Below are 19,603 nucleotides of genomic sequence, written 5' to 3' on the forward strand. Positions count from 1 at the left end.
TAAAGAATACACACACGTGTATATATAAATGACCAGTTTTCACTCGGGGCTCAAATCTCTTGAAGAAATGGATCCGTGGTTTTTGAGGAGCTGGTCTGCAGCAGCGAGACGTCGTGGGACAAACCCGTCTCTCAGCCTCGTGGCACCAACACGGCTCCTTGTTCTTTCTCACCCCCGAGGGACATGTCTGTTGAAACTCGCCTCCTGTCCTCGGCTGTCCCTCTCGTGCCTGTGCCACTGTGTCTGTCGCAGCTTCAGGTCAAAAGTAAATCAAAAGGGAAAGTAAGGACTCATTTGTTTTTGTGGATCCTGATAAACGGGCAGCACCTGGATGTTTGAACATGGCGGGGTATTGGAGGAGGTTATGTTTTCACCCCTGTATCCGCTCGTCTGTTAGTTTGTGAGCGTGATTACACAAAGAACTATTGTAAGTTATTCACAAAGTTGAGGTGAGGGAATGGTCAGGCCAGCTCATTTGCATGCGAGGTGTTTTATATTATACAGGAATTCCCATGAGGCCTCGTGACCTTCTGAACCGGTGAATTTGTTTTGGTGTTCCACAGCGTGAGTAAACAGGTCAGCGGAAGTTTAGAATCAAATATCACTTTGCGAGCTGGAAACAGGAACCACCACCGCAGCAGCCTGTCGAGTTGGTGACTTCAGTAATGTCGACGCGTTGTGACATTAAAAAAATAAGTATTTGTGTTTGGAAAAAGTTTGAGTAAGAAGGCAAACCAGAAACCCTCAAATATGTAAAACGATGTTTAACAGCTGAAAATGAGACGGATTCATTTAATGTTGGATCAGAATAAATCAGGAGTTCATCTTTAAAATCGCAAATTTCCACCATTGACTAATTTCTAATCTGCTTGAATGAGCTTTGAGGTGATGAAGACCTGCAGCGTTCAGGCTCCTCTGAAGATGAAGCCGTTGCTCTGGCTTCTGAAGTCAGAACGTGGAAACCACATGACTCCTCTCTCCAATAAGGACACAATAACAGAGAACAAATAATCAGAGGTGACAAGATGATTAATAATTGATCATAAAAGGAAGTGATGGAGCTTGTGAGAGACGGACATAGAGTTTACCTCTGGAAACAAAGCACTTTCAGGTTTAAAAGATACTGTTTTGATTATGATTATGTAAAATGATAAGAAATCGGTGGCTCTCATACCAGTGAACGGTTGAACGAGTTCAGCTCTGCATGGTTTTCCTGTTCTGTCGTATGTTTGAGGTGTAAAGTCAACAGTCCTCATTGTTTAATAAGTGTCTCAGTTAGAATGTGCTGACATAGAAAAAAGAAACACAACTGTGTGTGTCTGTGTGTGTGTGTGTGTGTGTGTGTGTTTAGGAGGGGAATGTCCTCTTATCAACCCAAACGTGTTAAAGGGAAATTTAGCATTAACTTTCTGGTCAGTCCCTCAGAATGTGTTGAATGTGAAACCTCCAAAGACCTAAACACTGACGGGTCCACGCAGAGCAGGGGCTTGTGGGTAAAGGTCGGTTTCATGCTCTAATGTTCAGAATCACAGACGGTCCATCGCTGCAGCTCCTCTGTTCAGCCTCTGTCTCCAACACTAAGAAATTTCTCCCGTTCAGCGTCACGACACTAGGTTACTAGACTTTACACTTTCTGAAACACAATCTACAAACAAACACAAACTGTGGTGGTTTATGGGATGTGTAGTTCTTGAATCTGCCTCCTTAATCAAATCTGCTCCAAAACCTAATGGTTCTTCGTTGGCTCAGACTCCTCCCACTAAGAGCAAGAAACTTCAGCTTACACAGACCAACACACAGTGTGTCTGTTCTGATCCTGTTGTCGGTTGTTGTCACATGGACAACACATCAAACAATCACTGAGACCATGAAGTCATCGCATAACCTCAGGATTTACATAAAGATTCTTCCTCAAGCCGCTCAGCCGGGAGAACAAAACCTTTCTAACAATGGACGTCACCTAATCTGCTTTAGGCTGTTTCTGGGTCAGCTCCACAGACCTGAGTGCAGATCAAAGAACCCAATCAGATCAAAGAACCTTATCAGTACTGACAATGGATCAAATATCATGTTTCCAAACAAAAAACTCCATCTGAAATCAGAAAGATCTAGAAACTTCCCTCGTTCTCCAGTTTTAAACATTCAGGCTGTTTCTGGGTCAGATCCACAGACCTGAGTGCAGATCAAAGAACCCAATCAGATCAAAGAACCTATTCAGTATTGACACTGGATCAAATCTCCTGTTTCCAAACAAAAAACTCCATCAGAAATCAGAAAGATCTAGAAACATCCCTCGTTCTCCAGTTTTAAACATTCAGGCTGTTTCTGGGTCAGCTCCACAGATCTGAGTGGAGATCAAAGAACCCAATCAGATCAAAGAACCTAATCAGTACTGACACTGGATCAAAGATCCGGTTTCCAAACAAACTTCTTCATCAGGAATCAGAAAGATTAATTCGGTTTAACATGTGAACTCCACAGATCTGAGATCTGAGGGATTCAGTTTTGTATTTTCTTCCACGTGTTTGTTGCTTTAAACAAGTAAATAAACTTTATTATTAGTCATCTTTAATTTTTGAGTGAAATTAGTAAATTTTGTCATTTTAATTTGAGTATCCTGAATAAATAAAACATGTATCTCTAAGTTTCCTGAAACATTTAAATTAATAGAAGTAAACACGTAAATAACATATGAAGAAAGACATATGATATATAGATAAATATTATATATATATCTGTGATATATATATAATTATATCTTCTGTAAAGACATAAACAGTTGATACTTGTTTCCAACCCAAACAAGAACATTACATTACATCATCATATAAGTTAAGGTAAAGTAAAGTGAGAGTGTGGGCGTGTGTGTGTCCGGGCGTGTGCGTGTGTTAACTTTCACTCAGACAACTATAAACCCGTTTCCACTTCCTCGTGCCGCCGCCGGTTTTTCCCAGGTGAGCTCAATAAATACAGGCTGCACGAGCAGGATGGTTAGTTCCAGCTGAGAGGACCAGCAGCTCACAACATCACCTGTCTATCACCTGGCTGTCTCCTGGTTGTCTCCTGTTTATCACCTGTCTATCATCTGGCTGTCTCCTGGTTGTCTCCTGTTTATCACCTGTCTATCACCTGGTTATCACCTGGTTATCACCTGGTTGTCTCCTGGTTGTCTCCTGGCTGTCTACTGTTTATCACTTGGTTAATCACCTGGTCATCACTTGGTCATCATCTGGTCATCACCTGGTTATCACCTGGTTGTCTCCCGGTTGTCTCCTGCTCAGAATGGATTTGACGCAGGTGAGTGTCTGACTCAGTCTTTTCCTCCACCATCACCTCATCCTTCCCCCTCCTCACCCTCCATCTCCCCCTGCCTCCCCCAGCTGCTGCTCGGCCTCACCCTCCTGCTCTCCTCGGTGTGGAGATGTTCGACGAGCCGCTGCCTTAACGACACGGAGCTGGTGAAGGCTGCGGAGAAGAGGCTGGTGACTCACTACTCTCATCTTCTGGATGTGGGCACTGAAGCAGCGGTGGCAGCGGACTCCCCGGCCTCCTGCCCGGTGCAGCTGTACAACCAGCGGCCTGTGGAGCTCAGTGACCGGTCCGTGTCGCCCTGGAGATACGTGTGAGTACAGATCTTCCTCCACAGGTCTTCATCAACCTGTAGAGATTCACTCAGAAGCTTCTCTCGTGAAAGATTCCATCACTTTCCTTTCTGACTGAACCCGGGTCAGATTGGGAATTACCTGTTTAATATTTAACAGTGTTCTGGATTTTACACTCGTGATTCAGGGTTTTTTTTCTTTATGAAGGTCGCTGTTAGAAAGTTTAAGTTCCCCGTTTAGCATTGTTGACAATAGCATGAAATATAAATAAGTCTCTTAAAACAGGTGAAAGAGTTGAAGCTGCTGCTGTTCTGCTTCATCACAGTTTTATTAATATTTCCTTTATTATTTGAATTGTTGGAGTAAATCTGCAAATTAATGCATTTAGTGAAATAACTGACACAGTAAATCTGATCACATTCAAAATACAAATACAAATCCCAGTGAACTGTAACGTGTTGACTGTAGTTTTATATGAAAGCAAAATACTTTGAATTCCACAACTTGATAAAGACGATGTAAGTAATAAATGTAGTAAAAAGTAATGGATTAAACAGTTCAATATTTGAGAAAAGTTGACTTTGGAAAAGTTGTGATAATTAACGTTATGTTTAAATAGTTAAAATACTGATTTATAGATAATTATATACAGTAAATCATTTGAATCATTTAAACTCTGTGACATCTTAATGTTGTCATGTGTATCCGGGTAGAATAACGGTGAAACACCGCGGGGCCGCGCAAAACGCCTCCGTGTGATGCAATTAAGCGGTGCAAAAAGTCTGACGTCACTCAGCTGCCTCACAGTGATGAGTAAGTGCGCGTGCACGCTCCTCACGTGTTGCATTGGCATGTCCACTGAGCTGCGGTGACGCGCAGGTGTTACCGAGCCCTGAGGGGAAGTCCCGTCACGGTCAAGAGCCTGCGCACTCTCTCTCTCTCTCTCTCTCTCTCTCTCTCTCTCTCTCTCTCTCTCTATGTATATATATTCCGGCTATTTAGAATCAATCTATCTCTACTGATCTTAAGAGATAGAGACACCATTACAATCCATTACAGTCAAATGTCTTTGCTTCTAAATGTTTTTATTCGTCTTCTCTCTGAAGCTCATTGTATCTTTAAAGGTTTAAAGTTGTTATTGTTATAATCAGCTGTTGACAGACTCTTCTTGTTGCTCTGCAGGAGGAAACCCATGACGGACCACTTCCCCTCCATGTACTCCGAGGCCCAGTGCCTGTGTTCAGGCTGCATCCTGATCCAGGGCCAGAATCCTCCCAAGGAGAGTCTGGACTATAACTCGGTCCCCGTGCTGCAGAGCCGCGTCTTCCTGAAGAGGGAGCTCTGCAGCGGGGGGGGAGAATACCGCCTGAAGCCCGTGACCGTGGACGTCGCTGTGGGCTGCACCTGTGCCAGGGTCAAGTCCTCTTAGGAGCTGCCACGAAGAAACACCACACTCGGCCCTGACCCTGAACACCACACTCGGCCCTGACCCTGAACACAACACTACTCTATATTTATTTAACGCCACCAAGTTCTCTCAGGGGTCGGACGTCCTGCTGTGATTGGCGGCTGCACGCCGACCTCCACACGCAGCTGGAGGTCAAATGCATGTTATTTATTATCAATGACAAAGTGATGATGGATGCGTGTGTGATGTTGTAGGTCTTTGTGGACCAGTCTCCTCTGGTTTCCTGTAAACTGGGAAACATATTTGATCATGCACTCCATATTGATGACCTCGTCATCGTAGAAAATAGCTATTGTATAGTTCTATTAAACTAATAATTTAACAGCTAATATTTTAATAATAATGTATTTATTTGTTCTGCGTTTGTTGGAGCAGCTGAAGGTTAAACATGCTCATGAATGGATGAGGAGGATTTTATATTTATTAATGTTTCTCATCCTGTTGGTCCCAGTGGGACTTTGAGAATGTGAAGCTTCGTTGAAGCAGAAGTAATAAAATTTTTGCTTATTTAAGAAACTGTGTTGTCACTGTTTGTTCTTCTTTTATCACTGGGGGGGGGGGGGGGGGAGAGGCTGAACTCTAGGGGGAGTGGGGTTTTCTTTTAAACTGATTCAAATGTCTTATAAACTTAAACTTGACATTCAAACTTCTTAAAACTGGGAATAAGTCGGCTCTGAAGTAAATTCAGGTTCAGAGTCATTTACACAGTTTGTTGAATTCGAACCTTCATTTTGTTTATACTTTAAACTTTGCTTTAAAAACCACAACAGACGTTTTCCAAACATTTCAAAATTCAGAGCAGCTACTTAGTTAAACCTCATTATTCTATCGTCTGATCAGAGAAGAAAAAACGCACAAAAGATATTACACAGAACTCAAAAGCCAAACCACGACGGTATTTATGTATATTTATTACATGTTTTTTACAAAGTGTCCACACGTTAAAACTCGTTGACGATGATTATGGATTTTTAAGTTTTTAAGGTAACAAACGTTTCTTCTGGGCGAGAGAAAAAGCTGCTTCAGTTCATTTATGTGGCGAATTTCTTCTGCCGGACAGGAGCAGGCAACTGAGACATGATGTCCAGCAGGGGGCGCTCCACTACCACCAGAGACAGGTCCTCCAGTAGACTCACACACAGGAGATGCTGTGGGACAACGTGAGACATCGGTTAGTGAAACAAATCATTTAACAGACGACTCGACTCCACAACCTCAAGTGAAGCCAAAGGATCCTGACACGTGAGCAGCCATCTTGTCCTGAGAGTGGAGGACCAGGGGCTGAAGATCTCCTGTGTGCTGACGTACCTGGAAGTTCTTACTGATCTTGAAGGCGTGGCTGTGCTGGACCCTCTCGGCCTCGGGGAGACTCCTCAGCATCATCTGGTTGTAGAGCGGACTCTTCGCCTCAGGGAGCGGCTGCGACAGGAAACAGAAACAACACATCCTGTTTCATTCATCCATCTTTTACTGAAATACACAACACACTGATCAACTAACTGCTGCACCTCGATGTGTTTAGTGGAGCTGAAAACTAAATTATGTGACTGTTGATGTTTTAAAGTCACATTTATACAAAAGAGTCTTCATCACAAACTGACTCGGACTGAAACTGTCAGGACTTTTAATTATACATGAAATTATCATCTAAATCTTGTTTGGCTCATGACTGCCCTCCTGTGGCAAAGGGGGGGGGTTCCCAATGAAGCGCTCACGTACCAGACTCTGGTCGATGATGCAGAACATGAAGGTGTCGTGCAGGAGGATGTGAGCCGGGTTCCGGGGGTTGAAGGTGACGTGGGTGACGGGCGTGTCCCGCTGCAGCCACAGAGAGTGGAGCCCTTGTTTCTGCAGCTTCCGGCTCCACTCGGTGTATTCCTTCTGCCCCAGGGAGAACTCAAAGATCTGCACACACACAGACACACACACACACACACAGTCATGAGACCTGGGGAGTGTGCGTTTGACTTTAGCTGTGACAGGTTATTACGGTTATTCACAGTGTGTTTACCTGCTGGTCGGCGTGCACGCTGACGAGGTTGCTGGTCACAGGGTTGATGCCGATCGCAGTGGGACAGGAGCGGAAGACTGGAACTGTGCAGTGAAGCTGTGAACACACACACACACACACACACACACACAGGAGTTATTCACTGACTCTTAATGGGTTAAACCTGACAGAGGCTAACGGCAGTGAGCTGAGACCTTCATGGTGTGCAGGTTGTAGACGTGGACCTCACAGGCCGTGTTGGCGGCGGCGAGCCACTTCCCGTCCTCGCTGGCGACCAGCAGGTGGACCGGCTGCCTGGAGCCTGCAGATCAGACAGAGGCCGTTACACACTGAGCAGGGACAAGCTGCAGGGATCAGTGAGTCGGTCATCGACTCACCGGACTTGGGTTTCAGGGTGGAAAGGTGTTTGCACTCCGACTGGTTGAGGGCGACCACGACGACGGAGGAGTGGCTGGAGGCGGCAAAGAGTTTGGAGGAGTCGGGGGAGAAGCAGAGCCGGTGCACGGAGCAAAGGCTCTTGGGTAATTTGGACACCTGGAAAGGGACGGATCCGTGAGATTCATGTTTTAGTGAGACACTCAATCTTTGACTGTTTCTCTGTTAAGACAACGGACACAGACAAGTTCATGAAGTCAGAATCTCACACATATGAATGGAGCCCACCTTGGTGATGCTGATGTTGTTGTCGTCGTACTGGATTCTGTAGAGACGGACGCTGGAGACGGTGGAGTAGGACATCCAGCCACCGCACGGGGACAGGGCGCTGCAGCAGATCTGATCGTCTCCCTGTGGACGTCCCAACACACAACGACAGGAAGTGACCTCACTGAGGAGAACTTAGACGTGTGAGCTTCTGCTCGTGATGCTTTAACTTAAACATGAGTGTTTAATGGAAGTTTAACGATTCACAAAAACAACCAAGCTTTGTTCACTTCTCATCAGTTCACATTTTACACACACACACACACAAACACACACCTTCCGCTTGAGGTGGATCAGTTTCTCTGGTTTCCTCTTCACAGGCAGACTGTCACCAGCTCGTCCTGTAAACAATAAATACACAACAACAACGATTCAGTCAGACACACCCGACTCGTTACCTCTCGTTCAGCAGATATATTCTTCTGTGTGTGTGTGTGTGTGTGATTGTGTGTGTTTCCCTCACCGTGTCCTTCTCCCTCTCCTAATCTCCACAGCTCTAAATGTTCAGGGAACTGGAAAAGCAGCAGACCTGCTTTCTTTGCACAACAAACCAGACTCCTCTGCACGGAAGGTAAGAAGAAAACCAGTCTCATAAACAGGAAGAGATGCAAAGAATAATATTAAAACTTTTCTTCTTATAGTAATAAAGTACAGGAGCTGGACTCACGTGAGGAAAAGCTATTTTGCGCAGTGATGACTCCATGGTGTTCTTCTCCACCTTGTCCAGCAGGGGTCGCACTACCAGCTGGGTGTCCATACCTGAGGTCATGAGAACATCTTCTTTATGACAACTGACTCAAATCGTCACATTTCTCACAGGTTTAGTTTAATTATGTTTTTTTTCCTCAGTTATGAGAATGTAACAGGCTGCAGTGGTTTTATATATCAAACAGGAAACTGCAGGTTAAACACCGACCTCCAGAAACCACAGCCGTCTCTGTGTGGACCAGCGCCCTCACATCATGCGAGTGGTTTTTAAAGGTCCTGGTTCTGATCCACTCTTTCTCCTGCTGAGCCACGGTGGAGGACAGGAACTGGAACTGGATGATGGTGCCCTCCGATGTCCCAGCGATTACACTGTCCTCCTCCTGTTCAGCAAAGGTCAACATGGTTAATTCTGCCGGGTCGTGAACATAGAGAAGTTTCTGGAAGTCGTGAAGTAAGCTTCAGTCCCACGTTTACCTTTGAAACAGCGAGAGCCAGAACGTCCCACTTAGAAACCAGGTGAGTCCTGACCAGCGTCCCCGTGTGCCCGTCCCAGATCTGGACTTTTCCCGCGGAGTCGCCGCTGATGATCGTGTGGTCGGACAAGAAGAGGACGCTCCAGACCACCACCTCCTGGCTCTTGGACGTCCCGACACCTCTGTCCACCAGGAGTCTGTGTGTGGCTCGGCCTGAAGGCGGCAGAAGACAAGAGAATCAAGTTTGTCTCATGGGGATTGAACAGGTGGAACATCCACTGTTTGTACTGCTAACAGTGAGCGCCCCCTGCTGGATCACCAAGGCAGATGCACCTCTGGTTTGTGTATTTTAAGTAGAACAGGTCATGAGTTGTGTGAATAAAAAGTTTCAGCCTCACTTCAGTGATAAGACACCAGAGTCACTTCAGGATCGAATCTTCTCACCTGTTTCAGCATCAAAGATTCGGATCATGTCCATCAAACCAGCAGCGATCAGAGAACCAGTCGGGTGCCAGGACAGAGACACAATACGTCCTGGAAGATCACACAAGGGTCAAAGGATAAGGAAGACACACAAATACACAACTGTAGTCAAAGGGATGGAGTGATGTGATATTAAGAAACATCCCTGAACCAGATGCTTCTCACCTTTCTGCCGGTCCAGGTTCCTCTGAAACTGAATCTTCTTCTCTAGGATCTCAAACATCTTCACCGTCCCGTCCTCACAACCGGCCTGACACAGAAAAACATTCTCTATTAAAACCCAGGCAAGCGTTGGTCCTGTGTGGAGGAATTAGAGCAACGTGAGCAACTTGAATATAAGATCCACAGGGGCCTCGACTGACCGCCAGCAGGGATCCCTGGCTGTTGGCGCTGATGGTCCAGACCGGTCCTCCGTACGCCTCCACGGTGTAACTGGGCTTCAGGTTCTCCAGGTCGTACTCCGTGATCTCCCCATTCAGACCAGCAGCGAACAGACGCTGGCCCACCCAGCACAGAGCCTCCACCGTCCGGCCGTCCTGACCCGGGATCACCTGGGCACCGGGAACACATCATCATATTAGTGTGGAGATGATACATCGAGTTCTCAGGCTGCGTTCAAACATCTGGTCTCAGATCTGTTCACACCTGGTATTACAAGGTGCCTACATGTGTCTCCTGTGATGAATGTACATGTTATTAATCACGTGTGTTGTTGTGTTCGGTTCCTCCTCACAATCACAACCTGGAGCTCTGACGCCTCCTCGCTGCGTTTTGACATCTCACAACAAAACCTCTGGACACGATCATCTCGCTAAGTTAAGATCGAACCGACTCAGAGTTACACTGAACTCCTTTAACAGATACATCAGCTCAATGTTTCCTTTCAGTTCATCAGAGGTGCACAGGAATGTGACCTGGATATTAAACCCTGTGATTTAAACCTGCAGCTCCCTGGAGGAGCTGGTTCATGGAGGAGCTGGTTCCTGGAGACCTCGAGCTCCTCTCTGTGTGACCCCTCAGCCTGCAGGTGGTCGTGTGACCCCGGGCGGAAGGTGCCCGGCCCCTCGGAGCTTTTACCTTCTCCTGGAAGTAGTTGTCGTTGAAGTTGAAGAGCTCCACGGCTCCGTCGGCCCGGGCCAGGGCCAGCCGCTCCGAGCCGCCGTTGAAGGCGAGGGCCCGGACCGCAGCGGGCGTGTGGTCAAAGAATCGAACACGATGAACCGTGAACTCGCCCATGTCTCACTGCGGGGCGAGGAAACAGAGAAACGGGTCAAACACGTGGAAACGCGTTTAAAACACATGTAAACACGCGTCTTCCCCCGCGAGTTCAACCGGAACCTCCGGTAAACACGCGGAGCTTTGACTTCCTGGTTCAGAAACGTCAACAACAGTTAAAATCGGATTAAAACGCAACGAACCGTTTGTTTTCTGTGACTTCTTCACGCAGTTTAATCCACAAACCAGAAAAACATCAGGAACCACGTTGAGCAGATCTGACCCGGAAGTGATCGACCGGCGACGGGAAACGGAAACACGTCGGTGTCGTGACGCAGCTGGCGGGAAACGCTGTTGACATCTGAGCTGGTTCGATGTTGTTGAAGCTGCAGAATTAGTTTTAAATAACAAACCGGGATTTAACGCGTTTGAGTTGAGTTAAATATTAACATTCACATTAATATAAACATCCAGCGACGTCACGTTCCTTCAGGACAATGGTTCAAATCGTCATCAGGTGAGAACAGAGAATTAACTTCACTTTAACTTCTGTTAAACTTGATTCGCAGCAACTCACAGGAAAACTGCTCTAATTTAAATGTTATATTATTATTTTCAGGATATTCTCAGCATCATATCAGAATAAAAACTGAACATTTGTCCACGTGGTTCTTTTTAAGTAAAGATTGAGATTAAATAATTTAAAACAGTGAAATAGAATCATGTAGAAACGTGTCAGCGACTAAATACAAGAGAACACGTGGGAGCCACAATAACACAAGTTAAAAATAAAAACAGAAACACGATTATGTGAATTTATTCAGTTTTTTAGTTTGAGTCGAAACAGAAGATTGAAGGTTCAGATAAAACATATATTTATGAGTTCAAACTAACACAAGATCAAGGTTAAATTAAAGTTTTGATTCCATTGTAAATACTTTATAAGTATTTTACACTTTGGTCAATATTCGCTGATGTTTATGAATGTCTTTCAATGTAATTAAATAAATAAATATGTTTTACTTATTACTTATATTACTTTTATAAAATGTATGTGGAACATTTGTCCAGGAGTCAATCATAACAACTTACAATAGAAAGATAAAACAAAAGATAATAGAAATAATAATAACTTGGTATTGGTCGGTTTGACCTTTTTAATGTTTGTTCAGTTGAGACGAGTAATTCTTAGTGTATTCAACCAATATTTAAATATGTAGTATATTAGAGATTCAGTGTTTTGTCCTCTATCATTACTCTGAACTGGTCCGATTGGAGAGAAGAGTCTTTATATTATTTATTAATGTAATAATAAGTATTGAACCTTGTATAAAACAAGTAATCTCCACCTTCACGACTCTGCTGAAGTGAAACTAAATGAATCCTGGAACAGTTCTGGTCTCCTCTCATGAGGAGGCTCCTCTGGTTCCTGTGCTGAAGGAACCACTGAAGAACCTTCTCTTAGCATTGACCTCCACCAGCTGTTATCATCCCAGCTTCTTCAGGTCATTTCCCTCAGTAAAGAGTCGTCAGAGAGAATCGATCACAGCCGCCGGCCTCCTCTCTTCAGAACGAAGCCTCTCTAGATGATGTAGCTGATGTGTGTGTGTTCTCCGTCAGAGGCAGCGTGGACGGCAGCAGTCCTCCGGAGTGGCTGCTGGTGGAGCTTCAGGGAGAGATGGTGTCCAGACAGAACTCCGGCCTGGCAGGAAATGTGATGGGAGACCTGCTCTACACCAAAGAGGTCAAGAGAATAACGAAAACGTTGCTTTTTCAGATACTGAACTTGGCAAATTTCTGCCTCCACCCTTTCAAGCTGGAGGCGTTTCTGAATTCTTCTTTCATACATGATAGATTCACCAATCTGTGATGAAAGTAATCGATTGCAGTCGTTCTTCATGTCTGTCTTTGGTTTCTGACTCTTATGAATCTAAGTTTTTACTCCCTGATGGAACAGAATCATTTTACTTTAAAGGTTTTGTGTTCCTCTCTCCACCAGGGGGTGCCAGTGCTGATCGTGGGACATCACATCCTGTACGGGAAGCAGGTCAAACTGGAGAAAGTCTTCGCCGTCCTCACGAAGCGTTCTGACCCCGAGCAGGACGCCCAGGACGGGGACGAGGACGATGTCTCACAGGTTCCGATGGAGACGGACCAGCAGGGCTCCGGCTCCAAGTCGTACCACGTGACGGCCGTCATCAAACGGAAACTGATCTTCAAGACTCGCCCCAAACCCATCATCACCAATGTGCCCAAGAAGGTGTAGAGCGAGTCCCAGGGTCAGAGGTCAAGAGACTGGACCCTATGACCTTCATGGAACTGATCAGGACTGAACCCTGTGTTGACCTCTGACCTGATTCCAACGAGAGACTTTTAAAGAGACTCGGACAAGTTTCCACAGATTCTTGGAAAATCAAAACCTGTTTGAAAGGTTCTGACATTTTGAAAAGAAATTATTCTAAATAAATTTGTAATAAAACAAAGAATTCCACAGGACGAATTGATAAATTGTTATATAGTTGTTATATTTTCATTTGCTTTTGTTTCATGCGTCTGTTCGTTTGCAGGATTACACAAAAACTACCGAATCAATCACCATGGAAGTTCTGGATCTTGTATTCAGAGAACTGATACGATAGTCTGTAATTTTGTTGCAGATACAAATAAAAATCCAGATCTGGTGAATTTAAATGTGGTTCCAAATGGGGACTATGTTGGTTATGATAATTACAACGGACTGAAATGTGTAAGATAAATCACCAAAAGGCCATTTGAAGTCTTGGAATGGAAAAACATAAATACATCAAAATGTGTGTCCGTCCCACAGATGAAGGAGATCTGCTCGCTCCTGTTTCTGCTGCTTCCAGAACAGAAGAGTAAATGTTTGATCATTGAGGTTCTGTTTCTTAACAGCTCAGTCATAGTGATTAATAAACACCAGGGATGTAAATCACAGGCTGCACAGGGCTCCCCCCGTCCCTCCACATCACATTACACATGATGGAGTCCTATTATAATAATAATGTTCCATTTTGGCATTAAAGTAAATCTGAGGATTCAAACTATGTTGTTGTAAATGATGGCACAGAAGAAAAAAAAATAAAAAAAAATAATCTTCCTTCAAATGAACAAAAGCATCATAATTCCCTCAGTTTAAAACCCTCCAGGTTCCTTTCAGAGTATTGATCAGACCGAACAGCTCAGAGAACGTTTGGTTATGAACATTAATAAAAACGTGACCCAGTCTTGTCGCCTCCAGCAGTTTTCACAGTGTGTGTGTTTTTGTTTGCACGAGGGCGACGCCCACGTCGAGGTGAAACACCCGCAGGTAAAACAAGAAAAGAGTTCACATGGTGAGTGAATGGAGTGATTCACTGAGCTGCTGCACACACACACACACACACACACACACACACACACACCCTGGAGCATGTTTTGAAAGTCCAACCCAGGAGCACGTTGTTAAACGCTCAGTCATCATCAGTGGAACAGAGACTCGTGTGTTTTCACTCTGTGACAGAATGTTGCTTTTCATTCGCAGCTTCTGTGAAGACGTCTTCACTCGGATCGGATGAAACCAGGTTCAGGTTCTGCTGCTGGGACACGAGAGGGTTCGAGTTCTTCAGGCAGAAACATGTCATCACAGCCGGGTGTCGGACAGAAGGTCGACACACACCACGTGTCAGGATTGAAGTGTTGAGCGCTGCAGCGTTGTGTTAATTCTTCTGAACCTCGACTTGCTCCTCACAGCTGCAGTTTACAGATGAGAACGAGCTCTGTGTCGATGCTCAGTGTGAAAGAGACTTTAACTGAGGGTTTTAAGATCAGTTGATTTACAGCAGAACAGAAACAGGTCAGAGGTCAGAGTAACTGGTGTGTGCTGTGGCCCAGTGGTTAAGATTCAGAGCATGTATTTGTAACGGTCCATAGAGCACACAACTCCACAGTCCCCTGACATTAACACAAGCCTCATAGCTGAACACATCTCACATCAGCTCAGCTACACGTTGGTTACAGGTTTAATTTTATTTGTTCCTGTGCAAATTGCAAACACTCATATCGTAGATTTCAGTCCTCGAACCATGTTTGATATTTTATTCCCTGGAAAAAGGTAAAATAGTCAAAAACTTCCAGTTGTTTCTTTAAAATCCTGCTGATAAACTAACAGACGAGTGGACAGAGGTGAAAACATAACCCTCTTGGCGCAGGAAACTAAATCCTCGGCCAAAAGAAGAGAAGAAGGATATTTTCAGTTTGGTATCAAAGTTTTGTTTCTCGGGTGAAAGGCTTCGTTCTCCTGTCGTCAGATTTATAACAAACTGTTCGAGATTCAACTGAAACTGATCCAAATCCTAAAACTACTTAAAATGGTAAAACATCGACGTTCTACTCCCATTCATTCTGCAAAATGTATTTCTGTCCATGAATTTTAATATAGTGAACTAAAGATATCGTCACATTATGCAAACAGCAGCAGGAGAAATGTCAATGAAGCCATAAAAATTCAAATCATGGAGACGTTCCCTGTTTGGTATGAATGGACGGATTGTGTCCAAAACAGAATGCATTTTTAATGAGTTAGGAAGATTCCGATATCCTGTGATACGCAGAGAGAGAAGCAGGAAATCAAGACTCGTGATCTGTGGCTTCGCTGCTCGACGATCGTTTTTAATGCACCGTGTGTTTCCTCGTGAAGAGTTCGAGTTCACATCCGACTCAGAGTCAAAGACGATTAACGGCACAGATTCAGGAAATGTCGTCAGTGTGATGATGCTCACACGTAAGATTTAAAAAACTGAGTCTGATCTGAAATCAGGTGAAACTCAGAGAGGTCATACAGCCAGGTGTCAGTAGGGGGAGCTACAGCCCGACTCCCAGCGTCCTTGTGCGTTAGGGCCTGGTCACACATCGGGAATTTGTCACAGGTGAACACACAAACAAATGCTGATTGTAAATAACTGGCTTGGTGAAGTAAATCATACAAACATCGGAAAAACAGTGGAATCAAAAGTCCGATCAAAGAATCGTCTTTGGTTTTCAGTCTCTACTCGTGTTGATGTGATGAACGAAGTACAAACGTCCAGTGAAGACAACAGAGTCCAGTAGTAAAACTTTACTGTCACAGAAACAAAATTTGGCAACTTTACAATATATAAAATGACCGTGTACAGTTCAAATAAAATCGCTGAATGAAACTACGCCCCCCTCTGGTGAACAGTGAGATGACCACGTCTGTACAGCAATAAGTTACAGGCTTGACACTGCTCAGCAGCACCACAGATTCCCCTGCAGGTCAGAATTGTTCAGATTGTCGGGTAGATCCAAGCTGCTCCACGAAGACACGGCAGCAGCAGATGATTGTGCTAGTCACATGACGCAGCGTCACATCCAGGAAGTGACGGAACCCAGAACCCCCCCCACACACACACACACACACACTCTGCGTCTCCGCGGAGTCGCTAACTGTCGTAAAATGTACATTTAAGGAAAAGCTTTGTTTCACAGACCATCTTCATACAGAGCTCACATGGGAATATTTACGTAAACCACAGACTGTAAATAAAGATGGATGAGATAACAGCTCCCGAAATTGAGGCTAAACCATCTTGATTGCCCCCTGGTGGCTGGCTGCAGTAAAGATCTTACACCCCACCTCCTCCATGTTAGCAGACGTAAAAAAATAAATGGTTTCTGTTATTTCAGTTAGTTCTTTTCACACTGATGTTTGTTCAAGTGTTTCTGAGCAGTTTGGTTTAAATTTGTTATTTGAAGATATAAACACGGGAGGAAGCGTCTTGATTGACAGCTGAGACTGACTCGTGATTGGTCGAGATCACTCCTGCAACAACACTGGCGACAAATCACAGCACTAAAACAAAATGGCAGCTCCCACACGTGAAATATTTTGGCTTCGTTTTTGGACAGTAGCAGGAAGTGGATACTGCAGAACGATGTGTTTTATTTGTGTAGAAGATGAAAATAGTTGATTGGACGAGCTCATGTGTCGGTTCTTTGGACATCGGCTCAGACTCTGTCTCTAAAGGACGCCACCAGGGCCCGTGTCCAGGATGTTTGGGCTTCGGGAGGAAGTGGAGACGTGTCGTCCATCTTTCTTTACAGTCATTGGTTGGAAGGTTCTGTCACCGTTCCTGCTCGGCACTTTCTGTTTCCAGAGATGTGATATATAAAGGATTTTAAAGTAATGTAATGAGTAGAGTAACTCATTACTTCAGTACACAACGCTAGCGGCCTCGTTCAGTGTGTAAAGAGTAACTGACTGGATATCGCTTCTATCAGTAAACGCCTGAACGTGTCCTTCAGTCTTTTCCCTTTTCTGATCGTCTCTGTAGCTTTGTGAAGATTCATCCTGAAGCACAAGGATCAATGCACATTCAATATGTTTTTAACTTAAACCAACACAAGTTTGCCTCAAGAGGAAATCCACATCTATTCATTTACACTCAATCAAGTCTTGATTCTGCAACAACTTTAAACTTTATCTGCTTTCAACGTCTGAGCCTGAAGTTCCCTCGTCCCGTCTGGAATGCAGCTGCTGGGACGAATCTGCATTTGTGTTTATTATTGTTGCTCATTATTTATCACATTTCATTTCCATCTTTTCTAAAATGAAGAACATTAAAACGAGTAAGAACGACCTCTTTGTCTCTTATTTTGAGAGCAGAATGCTGCCCCCTTCAATGGCCTCCACAGGTAACCTCCACCCATCATGTTCTCCTGAGCATCGTATCATCACCTTCTAACCTGGTTCAGGTCCGTTTGGTTTGGTTGTTTAAAGTGAAGCACCATTGAGGACGATATAAGTGGGAGCGCTGTGTGCATCGTCTCCCGGTTCGATTCCTGCTGCTCAGATTTCAGATTCACATCTTGTTAGCACCAGTGATGAAGAAGTGACGGCGGCTGGTTCACAGCTCATCGCTCCAGCAGTGCACGGGGTCGACGGAGACCTCACTGGAGTCACACTGCAGTGAGTCCTGGTCCCACCAGTCTCTCGGGTGAAGGGTTTACGCCTCCGCATACGCAAGGTGATACTGCTCCTCCCTCTTGTTGCAGCGTTTGGCCACGATGGCGAGGTAGAGCACCAGCAGAACCACCCAGTAGCAGGCGTAGAGGATCGTCCCTGTTATCAACAAGGCTTTCTCTGTCTCGCTGAAGGGCTCCTGTGTTTCGCAGTAGATGGTGTAGACTACACCTCCGAGCAGCACCATCGCCCACACGGTGACGGGCACGGCGCCAATCAGGTTCACAACGATCTTCCGGCGGCCTGAGGTGCCCCATCCCGCCTTGTTGATGGTGAGCAGGGCAAATATTTTGGCAGGAAGCAAGCTGGACATGTAGACCAGAGAGTAGAGCGACATGAAGATCATGACCAGGCTGCCGCGCAGGAAACAGGCGTAGGTGGCCTTCACCATCCCGACCAGCTGCACCGTCAGTAAGAAGAGCAGGATGTTCCAGAGCCGTCCGCGGTAGAAGAGGTGGATGACGGTGGCGACCAGGAAGAAGGGGAAGAAGCCGGTGACCACCGACTCGTAGGTCATCCAGAGGCTGTGCTTGTGGAACCACAGGGCGTTGTAGAGCCACTCGCGGAAGTAGGACTTGCTCCATCGGGTCTGCTGGTTGAGCCAACGCAGGTACTGAGTGGGCGTCTCCGTCTGGCACTGCGACCGCGCCGTGAACTTGGTCTTGTAGCCGAAGCTGAGCACCCGGTTGGTGAGGTGGCGGTCGTCGCCGAAGCTGCACTTGGAGCCGAGGAAGGTCTGGTGGTACCAGGGCTCCAGGAAGCGCTGGAGCAAAGAGTTCCTGTACATCCCCAGGGGGCCGCTGATGCACTGGACACATCCGAAGTAGGACTGGCAGGCCCGCTCGATGTTGAAGGCCATCCAGTAGCGCACGCTGCTGAGGAAGGAGATCCACGAGTCGTACTTGTTGAGGATCTGGAGAAGGAGAAGCGGAGAAGAGGAAGTCAGAAACAATCCAGAGGGTTGTGGGCACTTTAGAGATAAATGGAGATAAATCTGTTTCACCTGCACGTCTCCACCGACTCCTCCCACCATCGCATCTTCCTCCAGGATCTTAAGCATCTCTATGGTACATGCTGGATCCAAGACTGTGTCCGAGTCACACACCTGGAGAAAACACACAATGACACACACAAAGGGTAACAATACTAACACACACACACACACAGACTCACACACACACAGAGTCTTTCACAGGCCCTGGTCACGTTCAGGCCTCAGGTGCATCACTGCTGTAAATCCATGACAGAAATGAAAGGCTGCTGACAGAGATCCCAGCTGGTTCACTGTGGCTGTGCAGCACCAGGGTCGGGGGGGGGGGGGGGGGGATTTGACCTTTGACCCAGTGTAAAGGTGCAGAGGTCGTGCAACAGCTGGAGGGACAAGCGGGTCGTCCAGCGCGGATCCATCAGTTTGGAATGTGAAGAACTAAACTCTTCATATGGTCAATGTTGATTTACTTAAGATGACATCAGACGAACGTTCTGGACGACTTTTATAACCTCATGTTCATATTCATACAGATTAAAATTTGATTTATAATTGTTGCCCGAGCAGCGAGTCCCTCCCAACCCGGCACCACAATTAAATAAAGTTATGATTGTCATAACCCAGCAGCACAGACACAGATCAGATATCAAATCAGCGTGAGGATGAATAAAAGTCTGTTTCCTCTCCAGACTTTGTGTAATGTGATTATTTTTGTCTGCAGCCGCTCACACACTCAGTGTTAATGATGCTTAATGGAAAAGTTTTGGTGCCGACTCGTAAAACTCTGTGAACTATCACGAGAAAGAAAAACTCTGAAGACAACGTGTGGACGTTTAGTTTCTACTCAGATCACATGGTGCTACCGTGAAGTGTCATCGGTGGTCACCAGGGGGCACTGTGGGTAAACAAGGTGT

At 45.5% G+C, this 19,603-nt stretch overlaps 4 protein-coding genes across 4 annotated transcripts in view; 2 read left to right on the forward strand and 2 right to left on the reverse strand.

The window, feature by feature from the left end:
- The first annotated feature begins 3,011 nt into the window (after positions 1 to 3,011).
- Positions 3,012 to 5,031, forward strand: il17c (interleukin 17c). The gene is made up of 3 exons (XM_053426107.1): positions 3,012 to 3,297; positions 3,381 to 3,622; positions 4,785 to 5,031. The coding sequence occupies exons 1-3, from the start codon at positions 3,283 to 3,285 to the stop codon at positions 5,029 to 5,031; spliced, it is 504 nt and encodes a 167-aa protein (XP_053282082.1). The 5' UTR covers positions 3,012 to 3,282.
- Positions 5,032 to 5,964: 933 nt separating this feature from the next.
- On the reverse strand, positions 5,965 to 10,950 carry utp4 (UTP4 small subunit processome component). The gene is made up of 16 exons (XM_053426095.1): positions 10,525 to 10,950; positions 9,810 to 9,998; positions 9,613 to 9,697; positions 9,409 to 9,498; positions 8,966 to 9,177; positions 8,700 to 8,871; positions 8,451 to 8,542; positions 8,247 to 8,343; positions 8,060 to 8,124; positions 7,745 to 7,867; positions 7,459 to 7,615; positions 7,276 to 7,382; positions 7,082 to 7,177; positions 6,790 to 6,975; positions 6,379 to 6,489; positions 5,965 to 6,218 (listed from the first exon to the last, which is right to left on the reverse strand). Exons 1-16 carry the CDS (start codon positions 10,681 to 10,683, stop codon positions 6,102 to 6,104), a joined length of 2,058 nt encoding a protein of 685 aa, XP_053282070.1. The 5' UTR covers positions 10,684 to 10,950; the 3' UTR covers positions 5,965 to 6,101.
- A 38-nt stretch (positions 10,951 to 10,988) lies between these two features.
- chtf8 (CTF8, chromosome transmission fidelity factor 8 homolog (S. cerevisiae)) lies at positions 10,989 to 13,176 on the forward strand. Its single transcript, XM_053426108.1, has 3 exons — positions 10,989 to 11,179; positions 12,283 to 12,406; positions 12,662 to 13,176. The coding sequence occupies exons 1-3, from the start codon at positions 11,160 to 11,162 to the stop codon at positions 12,926 to 12,928; spliced, it is 411 nt and encodes a 136-aa protein (XP_053282083.1). The 5' UTR covers positions 10,989 to 11,159; the 3' UTR covers positions 12,929 to 13,176.
- Positions 13,177 to 17,340: 4,164 nt separating this feature from the next.
- has3 (hyaluronan synthase 3) overlaps positions 17,341 to 19,603 on the reverse strand; it is a 9,985-nt gene continuing 7,722 nt past the window's right edge. The window contains exons 4-5 of the mRNA XM_053426098.1: positions 18,705 to 18,806; positions 17,341 to 18,614 (exon numbers count right to left, since the gene is read on the reverse strand). Coding sequence (XP_053282073.1) covers positions 17,685 to 18,614; positions 18,705 to 18,806 — 1,032 coding nt within the window. The 3' untranslated portion in view covers positions 17,341 to 17,684. The remainder of the gene's footprint in view (positions 18,615 to 18,704; positions 18,807 to 19,603) is intronic.

This window comes from Pleuronectes platessa, chromosome 7 (assembly GCF_947347685.1).
Source record: "Pleuronectes platessa chromosome 7, fPlePla1.1, whole genome shotgun sequence".
Lineage (NCBI taxonomy): Eukaryota > Metazoa > Chordata > Actinopteri > Pleuronectiformes > Pleuronectidae > Pleuronectes > Pleuronectes platessa.